At 50.9% G+C, this 16,506-nt stretch overlaps 1 protein-coding gene across 41 annotated transcripts in view; it reads left to right on the forward strand.

Annotated features, from left to right (window-relative positions):
• Positions 1 to 15,948, forward strand: part of MADD (MAP kinase activating death domain) — a 39,967-nt gene extending 24,019 nt beyond the window's left edge. For 15 of the 41 annotated variants that reach the window (XM_059068081.2, XM_059068082.2, XM_059068083.2 and 12 more), the window contains 11 exons: positions 194 to 302; positions 577 to 639; positions 879 to 999; positions 1,104 to 1,209; positions 2,306 to 2,416; positions 4,078 to 4,185; positions 9,721 to 9,885; positions 10,131 to 10,203; positions 10,341 to 10,447; positions 14,523 to 14,569; positions 14,915 to 15,948. In XM_059068081.2, the coding sequence (XP_058924064.1) occupies positions 194 to 302; positions 577 to 639; positions 879 to 999; positions 1,104 to 1,209; positions 2,306 to 2,416; positions 4,078 to 4,185; positions 9,721 to 9,885; positions 10,131 to 10,203; positions 10,341 to 10,447; positions 14,523 to 14,546 (987 nt within the window). In that variant the 3' untranslated portion in view covers positions 14,547 to 14,569; positions 14,915 to 15,948. Of the gene's footprint in view, positions 1 to 193; positions 303 to 576; positions 640 to 878; positions 1,000 to 1,103; positions 1,210 to 2,305; positions 2,417 to 4,077; positions 4,186 to 9,720; positions 9,886 to 10,130; positions 10,204 to 10,340; positions 10,448 to 12,624; positions 12,695 to 12,718; positions 12,802 to 14,522; positions 14,570 to 14,914 lie in introns of all 41 variants that reach the window. The other 26 variants (XM_059068061.2, XM_059068063.2, XM_059068064.2 and 23 more) reach the window with 5 other exon arrangements.
• The last annotated feature ends 558 nt before the right edge of the window (positions 15,949 to 16,506 follow it).

Here is a 16,506-nt window from a genome sequence, read left to right on the forward strand (position 1 = left end):
GAGGCAGTAACAGAAAGCAGGATTATCAGATTGACTTCGGATTGAGGCAAGCAGAGTAGTAAAGCCAGGGCTACTGGAATATATGTGACTAATGATGGTGCCTAGTGTGTGAGCCTCTTAGTGAGCTGCTAGGTTTACTTTGCCCCTGTTCATTGTTACCTCTGGCAGCTGACCTATTGCCTCTTCTCTCTAGGGTAAAGCCCACAGCTTGAAGCCAAGTGTAAAGGAGAAGCTGGTGGGCAGCCCAGTTCGCTTCTCTGAAGATGTAAGCCAGCGAGTCTACCTCTACGAGGGACTCCTAGGTGAGAAACAGACTGCGAAGGCCACTTGCACTGGAAGGAAGCTGGACTCGGCCCGGGAAGAGGGTGGCACTGAACAAGTAGCTGCTTGGCTTTTTGCTGATCTCAGTGCTGATGTTAGAGGACATTTTCATATCTGAAGCAAGCGACTTACTGGGGAAAAAACAGTGGGTGAAAACTAGAAGAGACTGAAGTTTGGTATTAACCAACAGCTTCTGTCTTTCTGTCTTCTTTTACTTTCTTGCTACCATGGTCCTTCCTGCTCACAAATCGGCAGGAAGGGACAAAGGATCGATGTGGGACCAGTTAGAGGATGCTGCTATGGAGACCTTTTCTATAAGTAACCGCCTTTCTTTGTGTGCTGTTCATCTCTCCTCCTCGGGAGGGATTGGGCCTCACTTGGAGGCAGCTGGGGCTGGTGGCAGGAATGTTAGACCTGGGGTGAAGAGTCTCGTGTTTCCTTTGCCTTGGAAGTTGTAATGACTTCCTTTCTTTCTGGAATGTTTACTCTGTTTTAGTCTGGCAGCCATATTCTTTATATGTTATACAAGCGCCTAAAAAAAACTCTGTTCCACACAGGCAAAGAGCGTTCTACTTTATGGGACCAGATGCAGTTCTGGGAAGATGCGTTCTTAGATGCTGTGATGTTGGAGAGAGAAGGGATGGGTATGGACCAGGGTCCCCAGGAAATGATAGACAGGTATGAGGCTTAGAAACCCTTGGGAAAATGCAAAATTCAGCGTCTCCCCAGTTAATTCTGTGCTCTCCCACCTGGGGGCTGACTTGTCCTGGTCTCCTGCTCAGGTACCTGTCCCTAGGAGAACATGACCGGAAGCGCCTAGAGGATGATGAAGACCGTTTGCTGGCCACGCTTTTGCACAACCTCATCTCCTACATGCTGCTGCTGAAGGTAATGTCTGTTTTGCTTACGCCCAGCTACTGCTGATACTGGAGGGCAAGGCTTGTTCCTGTTGCCTAAATCTCGGGGCAGTTGGGAAGCGGCCAGAGCATCCTGCTGGGGCTCCTTTCTTCATTGAAAGTCTGAGGCCTCTCTGCAGCTCACACATGATCCATTTATCTGCAGCTGCCAGGCTGTTGTGCTAAGGAATGTTGTGAAGGCGATTGATGATTGCATGCCACTTGTTTATTCTGAATTTTAAATGGGCTTCCTTGGCTGAATAGTTTTAGGATGCCTGTAGAACTCCCCACAGAGTACAGTGGAAAAAAAAAAATTTTTTTTTAAGTAGTAGGCTCTGAAACCTTAGAAAGAATGCTCAGAATTTACTTTTCAGCATTAGTCCTTTATCATATAGACTATGCCATAGATGTAAAAAGAGCTACTCATTGAAAAAGTAACGGTAGGTTCTAGTTTGACTCGGTTATACTTGGTTTTTATAGCTGTGGGAGAACTGTGTTACCAAACAGAAGAGTCCTGTTCTGAAAGGGACTCGGTGGGTAGAAGAGAGTTGTTCTGAGAATGAGCTCCTGGGTTTCTCCTCCTCCTGTTCTCCCAGCCTCTCTAAATGTGAAGGGATTAGTTGATCAAATTTAGAGAATACCCTGCAGGCACTCTTGGTTTGTTTCCTTTTCTGTTTCAGGGTCTCTTGAACTCCAGGGGTACCAGTTAACTCTGGTTGGGAGAGGGTGGTGATCTTTTCGCCCGAAGATGGTGTCTTGGTGACAACTGAGTGTAGAACATTGCTACTCTTAAGTTTTACTATCTAAGAATCACACTCTGAGGGGCCCCAGGGGTTTTCAGAGGCGAACGTCATGGTATTGGTTAGGGGGTTAGGGAGGGTGTGTCCCCGTGAGTCCGCGTCCACGTAAACCAGATCTTCTCTAAGGGCCACTTTTCTGCAGAAGCCACCTGGAGACAGAACCAGGGTTTTTCTTCTCAGGCTGTTGGTAGAACACACAGTTGAATGTTTTATCCTCAGTGAGGTGGTCTTTTAGAATTCTACTTTTCTCAGGAGGAAAGTTCTTAAGATCCTGTTTTGGCTTTTCAGGTAAATAAGAATGATATCCGGAAGAAGGTGAGGCGCCTGATGGGAAAGTCGCATATTGGGCTTGTGTACAGCCAGCAAATCAACGAAGTGCTTGACCAGCTGGCAAACCTGGTGAGCACACCTGGGCCACCCTCAGGCTCCCTTCCATCGCGCTAGTCAGCCTCCCAGGCGTGGGCCTCATGGCCTAACGCACAGGCTTCCGCATAGGTCATTTCTTGGCTCGTATGTTTTCAAAATCCCTAGTTCTGAAAACAGGGCTTTGACTCTAGATGAGGCTTTTGCCCTTCTGTCCTGTGATAGGATTCTCTGCACTAAAACCATCCCAGTGCAGCCATTTCAACGTTTGTGTGGTCTGTGGACTCCTGTGGATCCACAAGGTGAATACTGTTTTCATGATAATACTAAAATGTCATTTGCCTTTTTTTACTGGGTTGATTGACATTTGCACTAAGGGTGCAAATGCAATGGTGGGTAAAACCACTGGTGCCTTAACACGGTGAAGATGGTGGCACCAAACCGTGCCTAGTGTCCCCACCTCCACACACTCTCAGTTAAAAATAAAACAAAAAGCCAGTTTCCCTTGTGAATGCCTTTGATGAAGCAGTTAAAATCATCAGTTTTATTAAATCTGATCAGCGATTATACATCTTCTTAGTATTCTATGTGACAAAACGAGAAATATACATAAAGCATATCGCTGCAAATGGAAATATGATTGTTTCGAGGAAAGGGAATTTGTGACTATTTGAGTTCCAAGGTGAACTGACAGCTTTGCAGCCAGTCATGAGACATCATTTCTTCTTGAAAGAATGACTGACAAATTATTGTTATGTGGAGTTGGGTGTTTGGCAGACTTTTTGTACATGAAGCTTCCCAATATTTAAAGACTTTTCCAGTGAGATCGGTGATGAATGTGATTTTTTTTATATTGTGTAATGAAATGCGTCAGCATTTGAAAGAGCTGTATAACTGGGCGAACCGGTATTTTCCAGATGACTGATGTGTGATGTTACAAATTCGACTGTGGGTAAAAGATCCACTCCAAGTATAAAGCAGACAAATGGATTTTAATGTAACAAAGTGCAAAGTGTTCCTTGATGTGTTTTCAGATTACACACTGCAACTAACTTTAAGAAACTTCTTGAGGTTCTGGTATAGCATCAAAGAAGAATATGCGTATTTATCTGGAAAGCCTAGTAAAATATTCCTCCCTTTTCCAGATATGTATCTGTGAGGTCAGATTTTCTTTAATATACCTCAACCAAAGCAACATGTCACAACAGATTGAATGTAGAAGCAGATATGAGAATACAGCCATTTTTCTTTGAGCCAAACATTAAAGAGATTTTGCAAAAAAACGTAAAATAGTGCCACTCATCACATTTTTTGTTGTTGTTCTGGAAGATATGGTTATTTTTAAAGTATATGTTATTTATATTATCATGTAATGGATTTATTACTAATGATTATTAAGTCCTTTTAAATGAATTAATAAACGTTTAAATTTTTTCCGTTTTAATTTCTAGTGTGGTAAATACCTATAAATAAAACTCACAAAGACATAAGTGCTTGGGGGTCGTCAATGAAGTTAAAATGAATAGGAGTCCTGAGACCAGGAAGTTTGAGAACACATCCATGGCGGCCAGTGGCCAGCAGATGGCGCTGCTGTAAGGGAGCCGATAAGAATTGAATCGCTGAAGGAGGGATTCTTGGCCCAGAGGGCTGTGTGAGAGGGAGGTTTGGTTGTCCCTAAAGGATCTCTCTTTCCTCAGAACGGACGAGATCTCTCTATCCGGTCCAGTGGCAGCCGGCACATGAAGAAGCAGACATTTGTGGTACATGCGGGGACAGACACAAATGGAGATATCTTTTTCATGGAGGTAGGTGCTAGGGGCCCAAGGCAATATTTGAGAGTCACAAGGAACTCCTTGAACTGATGCCAGAATATTTTTCCCCACTTACCTCATTCATCTTCGTTATCCGTTTATCATTAAATTGTCAGGCTCTTATGCAAATAAATTAATATAATAGATGATTCCCTATCATTTCTTTTATTTTTTAATTTTTTTTTTTAAATTTTAATTTATTTTTGGCTGCGTTGGGTCTTCGCTGCTGTGCGCGGGCTTTCTCTAGTTGCGGCGAGTGGGGGCTATTCTTTGTTGCCGTGCGCGGGCTTCTCATTGCGGTGGCTTCTCTTGTTGCGGAGCACGGGCTCTAGAGCGCAGGCTCAGTAGTTATGGCGCACGGGCTTAGCTGCTCCGCGGCATGCGGGATCTTCCCAGACCAGGGCTCAAACCCGTGTCCCCTAAATTGGCAGGCGGATTCTTAACCGCTGTGCCACCACGGAAGTCCATCCCTATCATTTCTTTTATATATAGATTGCATAGATGATATAGTCACATTGTCCATAAGTCAGAACAACATAGAATGGTATACACTGGCAAGTCTTGCTCTTATTCTTATCCCCTTCCACTCAGTTTCCCATCCACCTCACCCCTTCCTCTTGGAGGTAACCACTTTCATTTATAACCACTTTGTATCTTCCAGTGGTTTTCTGTGCAAACACAATAAAATATGAACCTAAGTTCTTATTTTTCTACTCTTTTACCTAAAGGTAGCACATCATAGCTACTGATCTGTACCTTTTTTTTTTTTTTTCATTAAACTTATCCTGGAGATCTTCTGTATCAGTACAAAAAGAGCTTTCTCATTCTTTTTACAGCTGCTTAGTGTTCCACTGTGTGACCGTACCGTAGTTTATATAACCAGTCAGTATTTATGTACCCTTGATTTTCTTCCAAATTTTTGCTGTTGCCAGTAGCACGACTCTGGATGAAGCTGTGCTTCGTTTCCTACATGTGCAGGTTTATCTCAGAATTTCCAGCAGTGCAATTGCTGGGTCAAAGGGAAAACACATTTATAATTATGGTTGATATGACTCTAAAGTATCTGTTAACATATAATAGTTTCTCTCCCACATTGCCATTTATTTTGTTGAAGAAATGTGCCCTATAGAGCATCTTACATTTTAGATTTTTTGCTGGTTGCATCTCCTTCGTGTTGTTTAACATGCTTCTCTATCACTTGTATTTTTACAAGCTAGTAATTCAATCTAGAGATTTGGTCAGTTCCAGATTCAGTATTTTGGCAAGAAGAGGTGGTGCTGTATATTTCCTGTTGCTTCATACGGTTGGCTCTGTCCTAGTGATCAATGGGTTCACGTGTGGGCAACCTGACCTATATCCACTGCAAAGTCCCTCATTCGTTTTCTGATTTAGCTTATGGTAATTTAAAAAAAATATTTATTTATTATTTATTTATTTGGCTGCTCCCGGTCTTCGTTGAGGCGTGCGGGATCTTCGTTGCAACATGTGGGATCTAGTTTCCTGATCAGGGATCAAACCCGGGCCCCCTGTATTGGGAGCACAGAGTCTTAACCCCTGGACCACCAGGAAAGTCCCTAACTTATGGTATTTTTTTACCATGCAGGATTTTTTTTACTTTCTTGTAGTTAAATTAATCAGTCATTTCTTTGTTGGCTTCTGGATTTTGAGTCATAGTTAGAAAAACCCTTTCTTAATCCAGTATTGTAAAGGAAATTGGCCATGTTTTCTTCATTTCTGTGTTTTTAATTCTCAAGTGGATCTCTTTGTAAGTAATTTTAGGGACCAAGTACTGCTCCTCTATAAAGTAGGGGTGAAATTAGCTAATATTCTGCTGCCTTTTGGCTTAGTTGAATTTGATTGTCACATTCACAGCTTTTTGAAGAGGTAGTTTGTCAAACGTAGGGTGGGATTTCTGCTCCGAGGCAGAAACATACATGATGATGTAGCTGAGAAGGGAGTCATTTCCACGTCACCTTGAAGTGTTAGAATTTGGCGAGGTGCCTATCAGGGCTGAGGGCTCCTTAGGACATCTGCACCACAGTAAATTTCTCCAGAGGATTCCTTGAGGTGCAGGATTCTCTCTCACCACTGTTTCAGGGAGCCTCATACGAGGGCCCTGGAGCACGTGGGGTGGGCCCGTCATCTCGTAGACGTTCCTCCTTGTGCTGCAGCGCGAGGGTGCCTCGCTCATTCCATCAGTGCCTGGCTGCTGCGATGCTATCAGATTTAGCTCTTCTCAGCACAGCCTGCTGGTTGCATGAGTAGTTGGATAGCAATTTGCAAAGACTTTAAAAAATCATCTCTATTGCCTTTTATTTTAATTACAAAAGTAATAGAGTATATGCCGTAAAAGTTTCAAACCATATAGAAGTAAATAAAGTAAAAAGTAAAAACCTTCCTTCACTTCCTTCCCGTGCCATGTCTCAGAGGTAACCACCGTTAAAGAATTGGGCATGAATCCTTTCAGATTTAAAAAAAATGCATATTTGTATAAATATAGCTTACTTGTGTGGAATTTTGTTTCAGTGTTTATAAAAATGGTATCAAACTACAAATATTGTTATATAATTTGGCTTTTTTCACTTAACGTATCACAGGCATATCTATGTCTACATATTATAGAAATCTGTTTCTATTTTTTTAAATGGATGCTTAACCATTAGGTGTTATATGGATGTGCCATAATTTATTTAACTGGTCCCTCCCACTTTTTTATTTTAAACAACACTTCACTGATTATTCTTGAACATAAACCTTTGCACACTCACCTGAGAATTTCTATAGGATAGATTCTTCTTTTTTTTTTTTTTTCGGTACGCGGGCCTCTCACTGTTGTGGCCTCTCCCGTTGCGGAGCACAGGCTCCGGACGCGCAGGCTCAGCGGCCACGGCTCACGGGCCCAGCCGCTCCGCGGCACGTGGGATCTTCCCGGACCGGGGCTCGAACCCGCGTCCCCTGCATCGGCAGGCGGACTCTCAACCACTGCGCCACCAGGGAAGCCCAGGATAGATTCTTAGTGTGAAATTTCTGGGTCAAGCTTATATACATTAACAGTTTTGATAGACTTTGCCAAATTGCCATCCCAAAGACTGCCAGTTTACACCTCTACCAGCAGCATAGGCAAGTATGACACATTATTACCATCGTCTCTCTAGCCTAGAAATCTTATGTTCTTCTAAATACCTGTCCCTCTCCTTTCCATCGTGTTCTTAGAGGGTTATGGAAAGTGGAGTGGTATTCTCCATTTTCCACATGGAGAGAACCACAGAGTTCGACTGGGGCTAGAATCCAAGTTTCTAGTTCCTACTCAGCTACGTTGGCCGTTTTCTTCCTAAAGCTTTTGAGCCCCAGTAAAGTCTTAGATGGTAGATGAAAACTGGTAATCTTGTATATTCCTCATTCATTCACCTAATTTTTATGGGGCGCATATCGTAGCCAGGCACTCTGCCGGGTTTGCTGGGTTTGGGGTTATATCAGTGAATAAGGGAGACGTAGTTTCTGTTGCCCTACCAGCGTTGACAAGCCATTGGGAAAGTCAGATAATTAAACACCCAGTGTCATAAAATATAATGAGCATTGAGAGGAGATGTTCAGGGGGCAGGTGTTATGGGAATACATAGCAGAGGGTCTGGGAGTCGTGGGCGACCCCCAGAAGTGACCTTTGAGCTTAGACGTGAAGAAGAGTAGGACTTGATGGCGGAGTCGGGGAGGGGAAGTATATTCCAGGGGTATTTGGGGTAGAAATGGTGACACTTGATGGTATAGTTAGAGGAAAAGGAAGGAGTCTTGCATCACTCCTCCATTTCTGGCCTGGGCGGCTGGGGGAAACGGTGATGCCATTTACTGAGATAGGGAACTTAGGAGGAGGAGCCGCCCAGGAGGAGATGTGGAGCTCAGATTTGGACATGATGAGTTTGAAGTGCTGCCAGTGAGACATCCAGATAGAGAGAGGTCAGGACTCAGGAAGGCAGGTCCCATACGGAGAAAGATTTGAGAATCATCAATGTGGTCATGATAATGATTATTATATTTCTTATATCATAGTTGTATTGTTGTTATAGCAGCTAACTCCAGGGTCCATTCTATGTGCCTGGCTTTATTCTAAGAATTTTTTTAAAAATTTATTTAATTCACTAATTTATTTATTTATTGGCTGGCATTGGGTCTGTTGCTGCGCGCAGGCTTCCTCTAGTTGCGGCGAGCGGGGGCTACTCTTCATTGCAGTGTGCGTGCATTGCGGTGGCTTCTCTTGTTGTGGAGCACGGGGCTGTAGGTGCACAGGCTTCAGTACTTGTGGCACGGGGGTTCAGTAGTTGTGGTTTGCGGGCTCTAGAGCGCAGGCTCAGTAGTTGTGGCGCACGGGCTTAGTTGCTCCACGGCACGTGGGATCTTCCCAGACCAGGGCTCGAACCCGTGTCCCCTGCATTGGCAGGTGGATTCTTAACCACTGCGCCACCAGGGAAGTCTGATTCTAAGAATTTTATGCACATTAACTTATCTAATCTTCACAGTGACTCCATGAAGTTATTACTATCCCCATCTTACACACGAGGAAATATAGACAGAGATTAACTTGCTTAAGGTGACACAGCTAAGTAAGGAGACAGCCTTAAATCTAAATCCAGGTAGTGTGATCTTAGACCTGTGCTCTTAACCATCATGCCATAATGTCTCCACCATAATTGAAGGCATACGAACAGGTACGTCCACCTGAGGGAGAATGTTGAGTAAGAAGAGGATGTGAAGAACTTTGCCTTTTAGTTTATATCACCTGTGAGGTATAATTTTTTTTTTTTTTTTTTAATTTTTTTTGCGGTACGCGGGCCTCTCACTGTTGTGGCCCCTCCCGCTGCGGAGCACAGGCTCCGGACGCTCAGGCCCAGCGGCCACGGCTCACGGGCCCAGTCGCTCCGCGGCACGTGGGATCTTCCCGGACCGGGGCACGAACCCGCATCTCCTGCATCGGCAGGCGGACTCTCAACCACTGCGCCACCAGGGAAGCCCTATAATTTTTTTTTTGCAATAAGCAATGTCCGTGTGTGACTTGTATAATCAATTTTTGAGAAGATTTACGCGGAACTAGAGCCGAGCCAGGATTAGAAAGTGTGTTGGTTCCGTGTGTTTCCTCCTTGGTGACGTCTGCCCTAATCCCCCGCCTTTGTGTTTGTCCGTAGCGATGATTCCTGAGGTTGTAAGGTGGAGGCATACGATACGCTCTGCATACTTTAAGTCCAGAACATGTAAGAAGTAATGAACACTGACTGAAGTGAAGTGAGCCTCCTTCCTTGCCCACAAGTTCCTTCCAACAGCTCCTCCTCTGTCAGTAGACCTTCTAGTGGACGACGTGTCCAGCAGTTCAGTGTTTGTGTCTCCACGTAAGGAAGACTGAGCATAAGACAGAAAACCTGACCTTTGCGGATGCTCCTAGGACCAGTTGTCCCATCTTTCCCCGTGGGGAGCAGCGTGCAGTGTGGCCTGGGGTGGGAAGAGGGAGACCAGGGCCGCCGACTGCCCCGTGCGCCTCTGCAGGTGGGTGACGAGTGCGTGGTGCTGCGTAGTAACGTCGGGACGGTGTACGAGCGCTGGTGGTACGAGAAGCTCATCAACATGACCTACTGTCCCAAGACCAAGGTGCTATGCTTGTGGCGTAGAAACGGCTCTGAGACCCAGCTCAACAAATTCTATACCAAGAAGGTACCCGTGACCTCGGTGTGCGTTGGGGGTTGGGCGTTGAGGGAACGTGCGGAGCTCCTGCAGGGAAGTTAACGTTCCAGAATCCACGCCGGAGCCCCACTTTTGCCTCCGGCTGCGGCATGGAACACGTAAAGCTGTCTCCGAGGTCCTGGCATCGGCCCAGGCCTCCAGCAGCCGTTCTAGAGCAGCGGGCGGGGAGCCCGGAGAGCTTGTATGACAGGACGGCTCTCCCCGCTGTGCCGTAGTGTCGGGAGCTGTACTACTGCGTGAAGGACAGCATGGAGCGGGCCGCCGCCCGACAGCAGAGCACCAAACCCGGTGAGCAGAGGGCGGCTCCCTGGGCGCGCGCCTTCTGTGGCCTTTCACCTGTCCTGAGCGGCCGAGGCCTGAGGAGGAGGTCAGGCCGCGGGGCGCCCCACCTCCCGGTTGGCTGATGACCTCCTCCCTCGCCATAGGGCCGGAGCTGGGTGGCGAGTTCCCTGTGCAGGACATGAAGACTGGCGAGGGCGGCTTGCTGCAGGTCACCCTAGAAGGGATCAATCTCAAGTTCATGCACAACCAGGTAGGTGCAAGCGGCAGCATGAGGCTTCCCAGCCCCGGCGTACCACCTGCAGTAAGGATCGGTGTCCGGGTCCCCAGTGCTTGCCCAGTGAGCGTGAGAGAGGCCTCGGGGGCTAGTGAGAGAAACGGAGCAGCTGGACCGGAGAGAACCATCAGAGGGGAGGGCGCAGTGACACTGGCAGCCACCCGGAAGGTGCGGCAGGGAGCCTGTGCGGCGGGGGGAGGAGGGGACAGAGAGGGAGCCACGGTGGCCCGGCTGCCCCTGCCCATTAGACTCAGCACAGTGTGAGTGAGAGCGTCTCACTTGGCCCTTCTTCGCGCAGTGTCCGCCTTCCCTTACCCCGGGCGCGCTTTTGCTTGGTGGTTTTGCTTTGAGAGTCTTTACCGGCTGATCCCCTCGCGCGTTTCTGGTGTGCGTACAGCGCGTGCGTGCGTGCGGCTTGGGTCCGTCCCATCGGGAGCGTGTGTGTTTATTTGCCTTTTTTTTTTTCCCTGCCGATTCTTCTTCCTGTTCTTCTCCTTCCTCTGAGTGGCCCCACTCGGTCCCCTGCTCCCCCGGCCCCACTCCCCTTATTTTGACCGGGGAGCACTTCGGGATCCATCTTGCCCTCGTTGTGACTCCACCATAGGAGCTGACTGTTTTTTCTCTTGGTTCTAACACAGCGATACGTTTCCTCTCCGTGGACATTCCTTAAGCTCATTCCTTTCCGAGGCCAGCGCGTGTCATCCCAGGCCCGCTCCCAATCCTGACTCTTCACACAAGTGCCTTCCTCCCCCTCCCCCGATGTACCGGTTTGTCTCCTTGAGGCCCTGAGCCAGACCCGAACGTGCGAAGCGCCTCGGCCCCTGGCCGGGCGGCAGACACTCGGGGGCCGTGAACACCTGGACTCGGGGGCTTCCTCCCACCTCTCGCCATTTTAGTTCTCCTTCTTTCAGGGATCCAGCTGGGCAACTTGGTGTGATGGGAAACAGCTGCCCAGGCTTCCTGGCAGGATACCTGCAGCAGTATATTTACTGTTAGTCATAGTAATATATTAAACAGTATACTTAAGACCTTAGGGCCCACCCAGAGAGGGGTTTACCTAGTACTTTTCTAGACCGTGAAGGTGTCAGCACTTCTCAGGGACCAGGCTTCTGACTGCACTTCAGGGCCGTGGCCTCCCCTGATGCCTCACCTTCTCAAGAAGAGATGCCATTAAATGACACCCAGAGGCCCTCTTCCCGCTTGCTACACCCCCTTTGGACTGACCCACCGTCTAACCGTTACAAAGTATGTACAGGCTGGTCTATAGTTTAAGGCTTTGCCCCAGAAGAGAGATCCTGAAGAGAAAGAGAAAGTCAAACCCTGACTGATGATAGATAATGGCCTTGGGGTCCGTCTTCCACCACGTAAGAGTCAGCTGGAGTTGAGAGGAGGCACTGGAGCCCCGGTGGAGCTCTGCAGTGTGGGGTAACAGATGGGAAAAGCATGGTCTTTGGAGTCAGGACGTACTTGGACTTGGAGCCCAGCTCCGTTATCCACGGGCAAATAAACTTTCTGATCCAGCGTCCTCATCTGTACAATGAGGGTGATGCTATATCCTGTGCCACGTAGATGTCAGGACAAAGAAGTAGTGTCTGGAGAACTCCGAGTAGGTGCTCACAGGTGGTTGCTGTTAGTACCGTCAATCACCACATACTCTTGGGAGAGCCTGAATCCTGTTTCAAGGAAGATGCCAACACCTCCCTCCCAAGGACAGTCTGAGGGGAGCTTTGCGCCCGTGCCTGCCCTCTGCGCCGGAGGAGGATGCATGGAAGGGTAGAGAGCTAATGGGCTGGGGTGCGGGGAGGGCCTAGGGCACAGTGTCCTACAAGCACCGCCCTGGGCAGAGGGTGTGGGCAGGCAGCCCAGGCCAGCCGAGGGGCCTTTGCGTTGGCTTTGACGGTTAAAACTAACACCTTCCTTTCTCTCCCATGCTTTCTCCTCCGGCCAGGAGCGGAAGGTACATGCCCTTTCTGCTGTCTTTGCTTCTTAGCGCTTTTGAGTTGTGTGTGTGTGTGTGTATTCTTCCATCCTCCCTGTGGGAAATAGGTTTTCCGTGTGGGTGGGGCTGTAGCTGGGAGAGTGGGCTTTGCGGGGCAGTGGGGGAGCCTCTGGGCCTTACCCCCTCCCTCCCTCCCTCCCTCCCTCTCTTGCAGGTTTTCATAGAGCTGAATCACATTAAAAAGTGCAATACAGTTCGAGGCGTCTTTGTCCTGGAGGAATTTGGTAATTACACTATTTTGCTCTTAGGTCTGGACTCACATGGCAGTAACTCAAACCTCGGAGCTCCAGAGGAGGGACTAGAGACAGAGAAGAAGAGCCTCTGCAGAGAGGTCAGGAGGAGCAGGAGTGACAGGGAGGAAGAGGGAGTCCTGACACGAGAGCAGGGAGGAGAAAGGAGAGCTAGTCGGTCGCTGGCTGCCTGAGCGTGGCAGAGGAGCAGTGGCTTAGAGGCCGGGCTTAGAGATTAGCGCTGGTAGTGAAGAGGCTCCTCGAGGCCACGCCACCTCCCCTTGTTTGGCCAGCTGGTGGGGCAGAGCAGACGAGCCACTTCCTAGCTCTGCTGCGTTCATGTCGCCTGCCTCGGTCCCTCTGGCAGCCCGGTGCGCTGTCCAGCCACCCTGGGGCCACGCCAGGGTCCGTCGAGCCCCTGGGCTGCTGGAGGGCGTGCGGCGGTGCAGGCAGCCTCACCGCAGGGGTCAGGCAAGCCTAGTGGCCTCGGAGGCAGAGGGCAGTGGTAGCCGGAAGCCGGGGGCTAGGCTCCCCCCAGCCGAGCGCTGACTGAGCGGTCTGGGTTCTCGCCCTGGGGCTTTGAGTTCCTGCTGTGTTTGTGCTTCATTCTTTCGTGCCCCTCGTCGCTGCTATGAAAACCTTCGTTCTCCAGCAGGTAAAGTGACCTCGCCGTGCTGCCTCTCCCCAGGCCCCTGCCTTGGGCCCTGCGGTGTGGGTGGGCAGGCTTCCTGCGCCCAAGCCAGCTGCCCGCATCACCAACTTGCCTCTTCCCTCTCCCCCCACCCTCTTCCTCCCCGACCTCCTCCACCCTCGCGCTGGCTCGCTGGTTCCGAGTTCTCTCCCGTGTGCTCCTTTCTCTCTTCTGCCAGAGAGACGTTTGGGGGAGTCTTGCAACCCAGGAGAAGGACCTGGGCTCCTTGCTCTACCTCTGATGAGTTTATTCCCTGTTAACCCTGGGGCCCCCTGAATTCTACCTCCCAGGGTCAGAAGAAGGTGTGGCCAACTCTCACCCTACCTTTCCTGGCCCCCAGGGGATGCCACGCCCCCTGCTCCCAGCCTCCAGGGGCCATGATGTTGGCTGAGGCTGGGGGACCTTACTCCTTGCTCTGGCCAGGCAGAACCCCTGCATGGCCGGGGCGGGGGTGACTCTTAGTCTTGCATTCCGGGCTGTGGACACGTGTGTATTTTGCCTGATGCTCCCTGTCACCTCCCTCCCCGGGTGCCGTACTCACCTGTCTCTTCTGCTCGGTGTGTCTGCTCCAGAGCCCTCTGACGCTCTCCCTCACACAGGCAGGCCTGGGCCTCTCCTGCCATCAGGGAAGGAAACTTCCAAGTCTGGTGGGTTTGGTATCATGCCGATTCTTCATCCAGCCTCAGGACCCTCAGTGTAGGGGCTGGGAGAACAGGGAACGTGTGTAACTTGACCAGAGCATGGGGCTGCTGACAGGGGCGAGTTCTCGGGTGTCTCAGCAAGGTGAGGCACAGGCCAGAGGCAGTGCTCTCCTCCCAGCCAAAACCTGGGAATATCAGCTGTGCTCCTCGGGCCCTGGATGGTAGCAGCAACCAGGCTGGTGAGAGGCTAGCCTGCTCCTGTGCTGGGGCTCTCAGAGTCGGTAGAGTCATGGCCACGGAGCCAGGAGCCACTGCAGACCCCAGATGTCAGGCTGAGGAGTCGGGGCCAGTGTCCTCTCACCCGGCCGGGGCTGAGTGAGGCCCAGAGGGGAAGGGGACCCTGGTGCCGGGCGCTGCCGCCTGGGGGAGTGTGGCGCTGTTGCTCTTAGTTTTCAACCTTCTGTTTTGTCTCTTGCCCGTCCGGTTTTAGTTCCTGAAATTAAAGAAGTGGTGAGCCACAAGTACAAGACACCGATGGTGAGTGTGCCGATGGGCCGGTCTGCGCAGGGCTACCCGGGGGCGTCCCAGCAGGAGTGGGGCGGGCCTCTGAGGGCACAGGGTGAGGGGCCATGCGGAATGGTTGAGGAGAGATTTTAGTGCAGACGCCAGAGATTCAGCTGGAGCTGAGGCAGGTCTTCAGCCTGGGAGAGGCACCCATGCTGACCCCGCTCCCACGGGCCAGTTCTGGGGCCTTGCTTGGGGCTCCTTAGTCTGGAGGCCTGAGCCCAGAGTCAGGGCAGGAGTTTCCCGGTTGGCAGATCTCCACGTGTGAAGGTGTAGGAATCCGCGTGACATTGATCTGGCCGGTTTTCTCTCCTCCAGGCCCACGAGATCTGCTACTCTGTGTTGTGTCTCTTCTCATATGTGGCTGCTGTTCGTAGCAGTGAGGAAGATCTCAGAACCCCACCCCGGCCCGTCTCTAGCTGATGGAGAGGGGTTAAGGCTGCCCCAGCCCAGGGGCCGTCCCTTGCCTCTCGCTGTTCCCAAGTGCACGATGCTGCTGTGACTGCCAAGTGGGTGGCGCGTGTGTGTTCTCTGCAAGCCCCCTCGCTCAGGCTTAGATGGGTCCCAGTTCTGTGTGTCTCAGTGTCTTAGCGTGTCTCACGGGGCCGAGCTAGTCTCTTCCAGCTTCTCCCTCTCCACCCCCAAAAGACCGTCCTCCCGTCCCCTCGGGGCTCAAAAGTACGTGTGTGTCTGTCTGTCGGGCCAACGGCTTCTAAGAACTCGGAGTGCAGGCCGGTGCGAGCCCGCTGTTACGCGTCATTGAGACATTTGTGTTGTAGTTTCTCATCCTTGACGTTATAAGCTTCCAGAGCAGGACGTGGGCTCTCCGTCCTCCGTGACCCGGCACCACGAGGTGCCTGGAGCAGTCCCGCCGTGGGGAGTTGAGGGAAGCTTGAGGCTTGTCCCCCCAGACGAGGGCTGGGTGGGGAAAGGAAGGGGGGAGAGTCAAGGGGCAGCAGAGCGAGTGGCAGCGTCCCCGGAACTTCCAGGCAGTTGCCGAGCTGGCGGCGACTGCCCGCGGGCCCAGGCCTGGCCGCGGCCACCGCGCTCTCCGCCGCTGCAGTGGGGCTGCACTGACCCGCTGCTGCTTGCTGAGCAGCAGTTTCCTTGTGGTGTGCGTGGCCTTCGGCAGGGGACAGCAAAGTGACCGGGGCTAGGAGAGTCCCAGGGACCTGGCGGTGTGGGGAGAGGCCGAGCTCAGTACCCACCCCTGTGCGGGTAGCACGGCAGCACCGGCTGCCAGTGGGAGAGCGCCTGGGAGTGCGCAGGAGATGACTGTAAATATTTCAGCTCCGCATTATTTATAGAAAATGTACATTTGTGTGAATGTGAAATAAAGGTCCTTAACTCCCCTTGGGCTCCTGGCTGCCATGCGTTACGTGGCGCCTTCTCTCAGCCTGGGCTGAGGAAGGCTGACCCTGGACTCGAAAAAGGCACCTTTGGCCTGAAGGAACCAGGGAGGTGAGCTCATGCCCGTCCAACCTCTGGTGTGCTGCAGGCCCCGCTTGCCACGCCTCTGGCCCAGTGGAGCTCACCACGCTTCCTGTGCTCTCAGAGAGGCCCCATGGGAGGGCCGCCGTGCTATGAGTTGGTCGCTAGAGGGGGCAGCCAAGCAGGGCTTTGACACCTAAGCAGAGATTACTTTAGTAGTAAAGGAAAAACCAAGGCCCGGGGGCTCAGCATCCGGTGCCCCTTACAGGTGTGCTCCAGAGAGGTTTTGTGACTTGGCCAGAGCCTCCCAGGGGGCCAGGAGTGTCTTGGGTTGGGTAGAACTCCGAGAAGCAACCTTGGACCAGCCTTCACGGAACTTCTTTCTGTGCCGTGGAAAAACCACTCCCTGGGCAGGAAGGACCCTTTTCACTCTTATCAGGGCACCTCTGAGAGCTGCTGGCTTCCTCCTCCCAAAAGAA

This window comes from Kogia breviceps, chromosome 7 (assembly GCF_026419965.1).
Source record: "Kogia breviceps isolate mKogBre1 chromosome 7, mKogBre1 haplotype 1, whole genome shotgun sequence".
NCBI lineage: Eukaryota > Metazoa > Chordata > Mammalia > Artiodactyla > Physeteridae > Kogia > Kogia breviceps.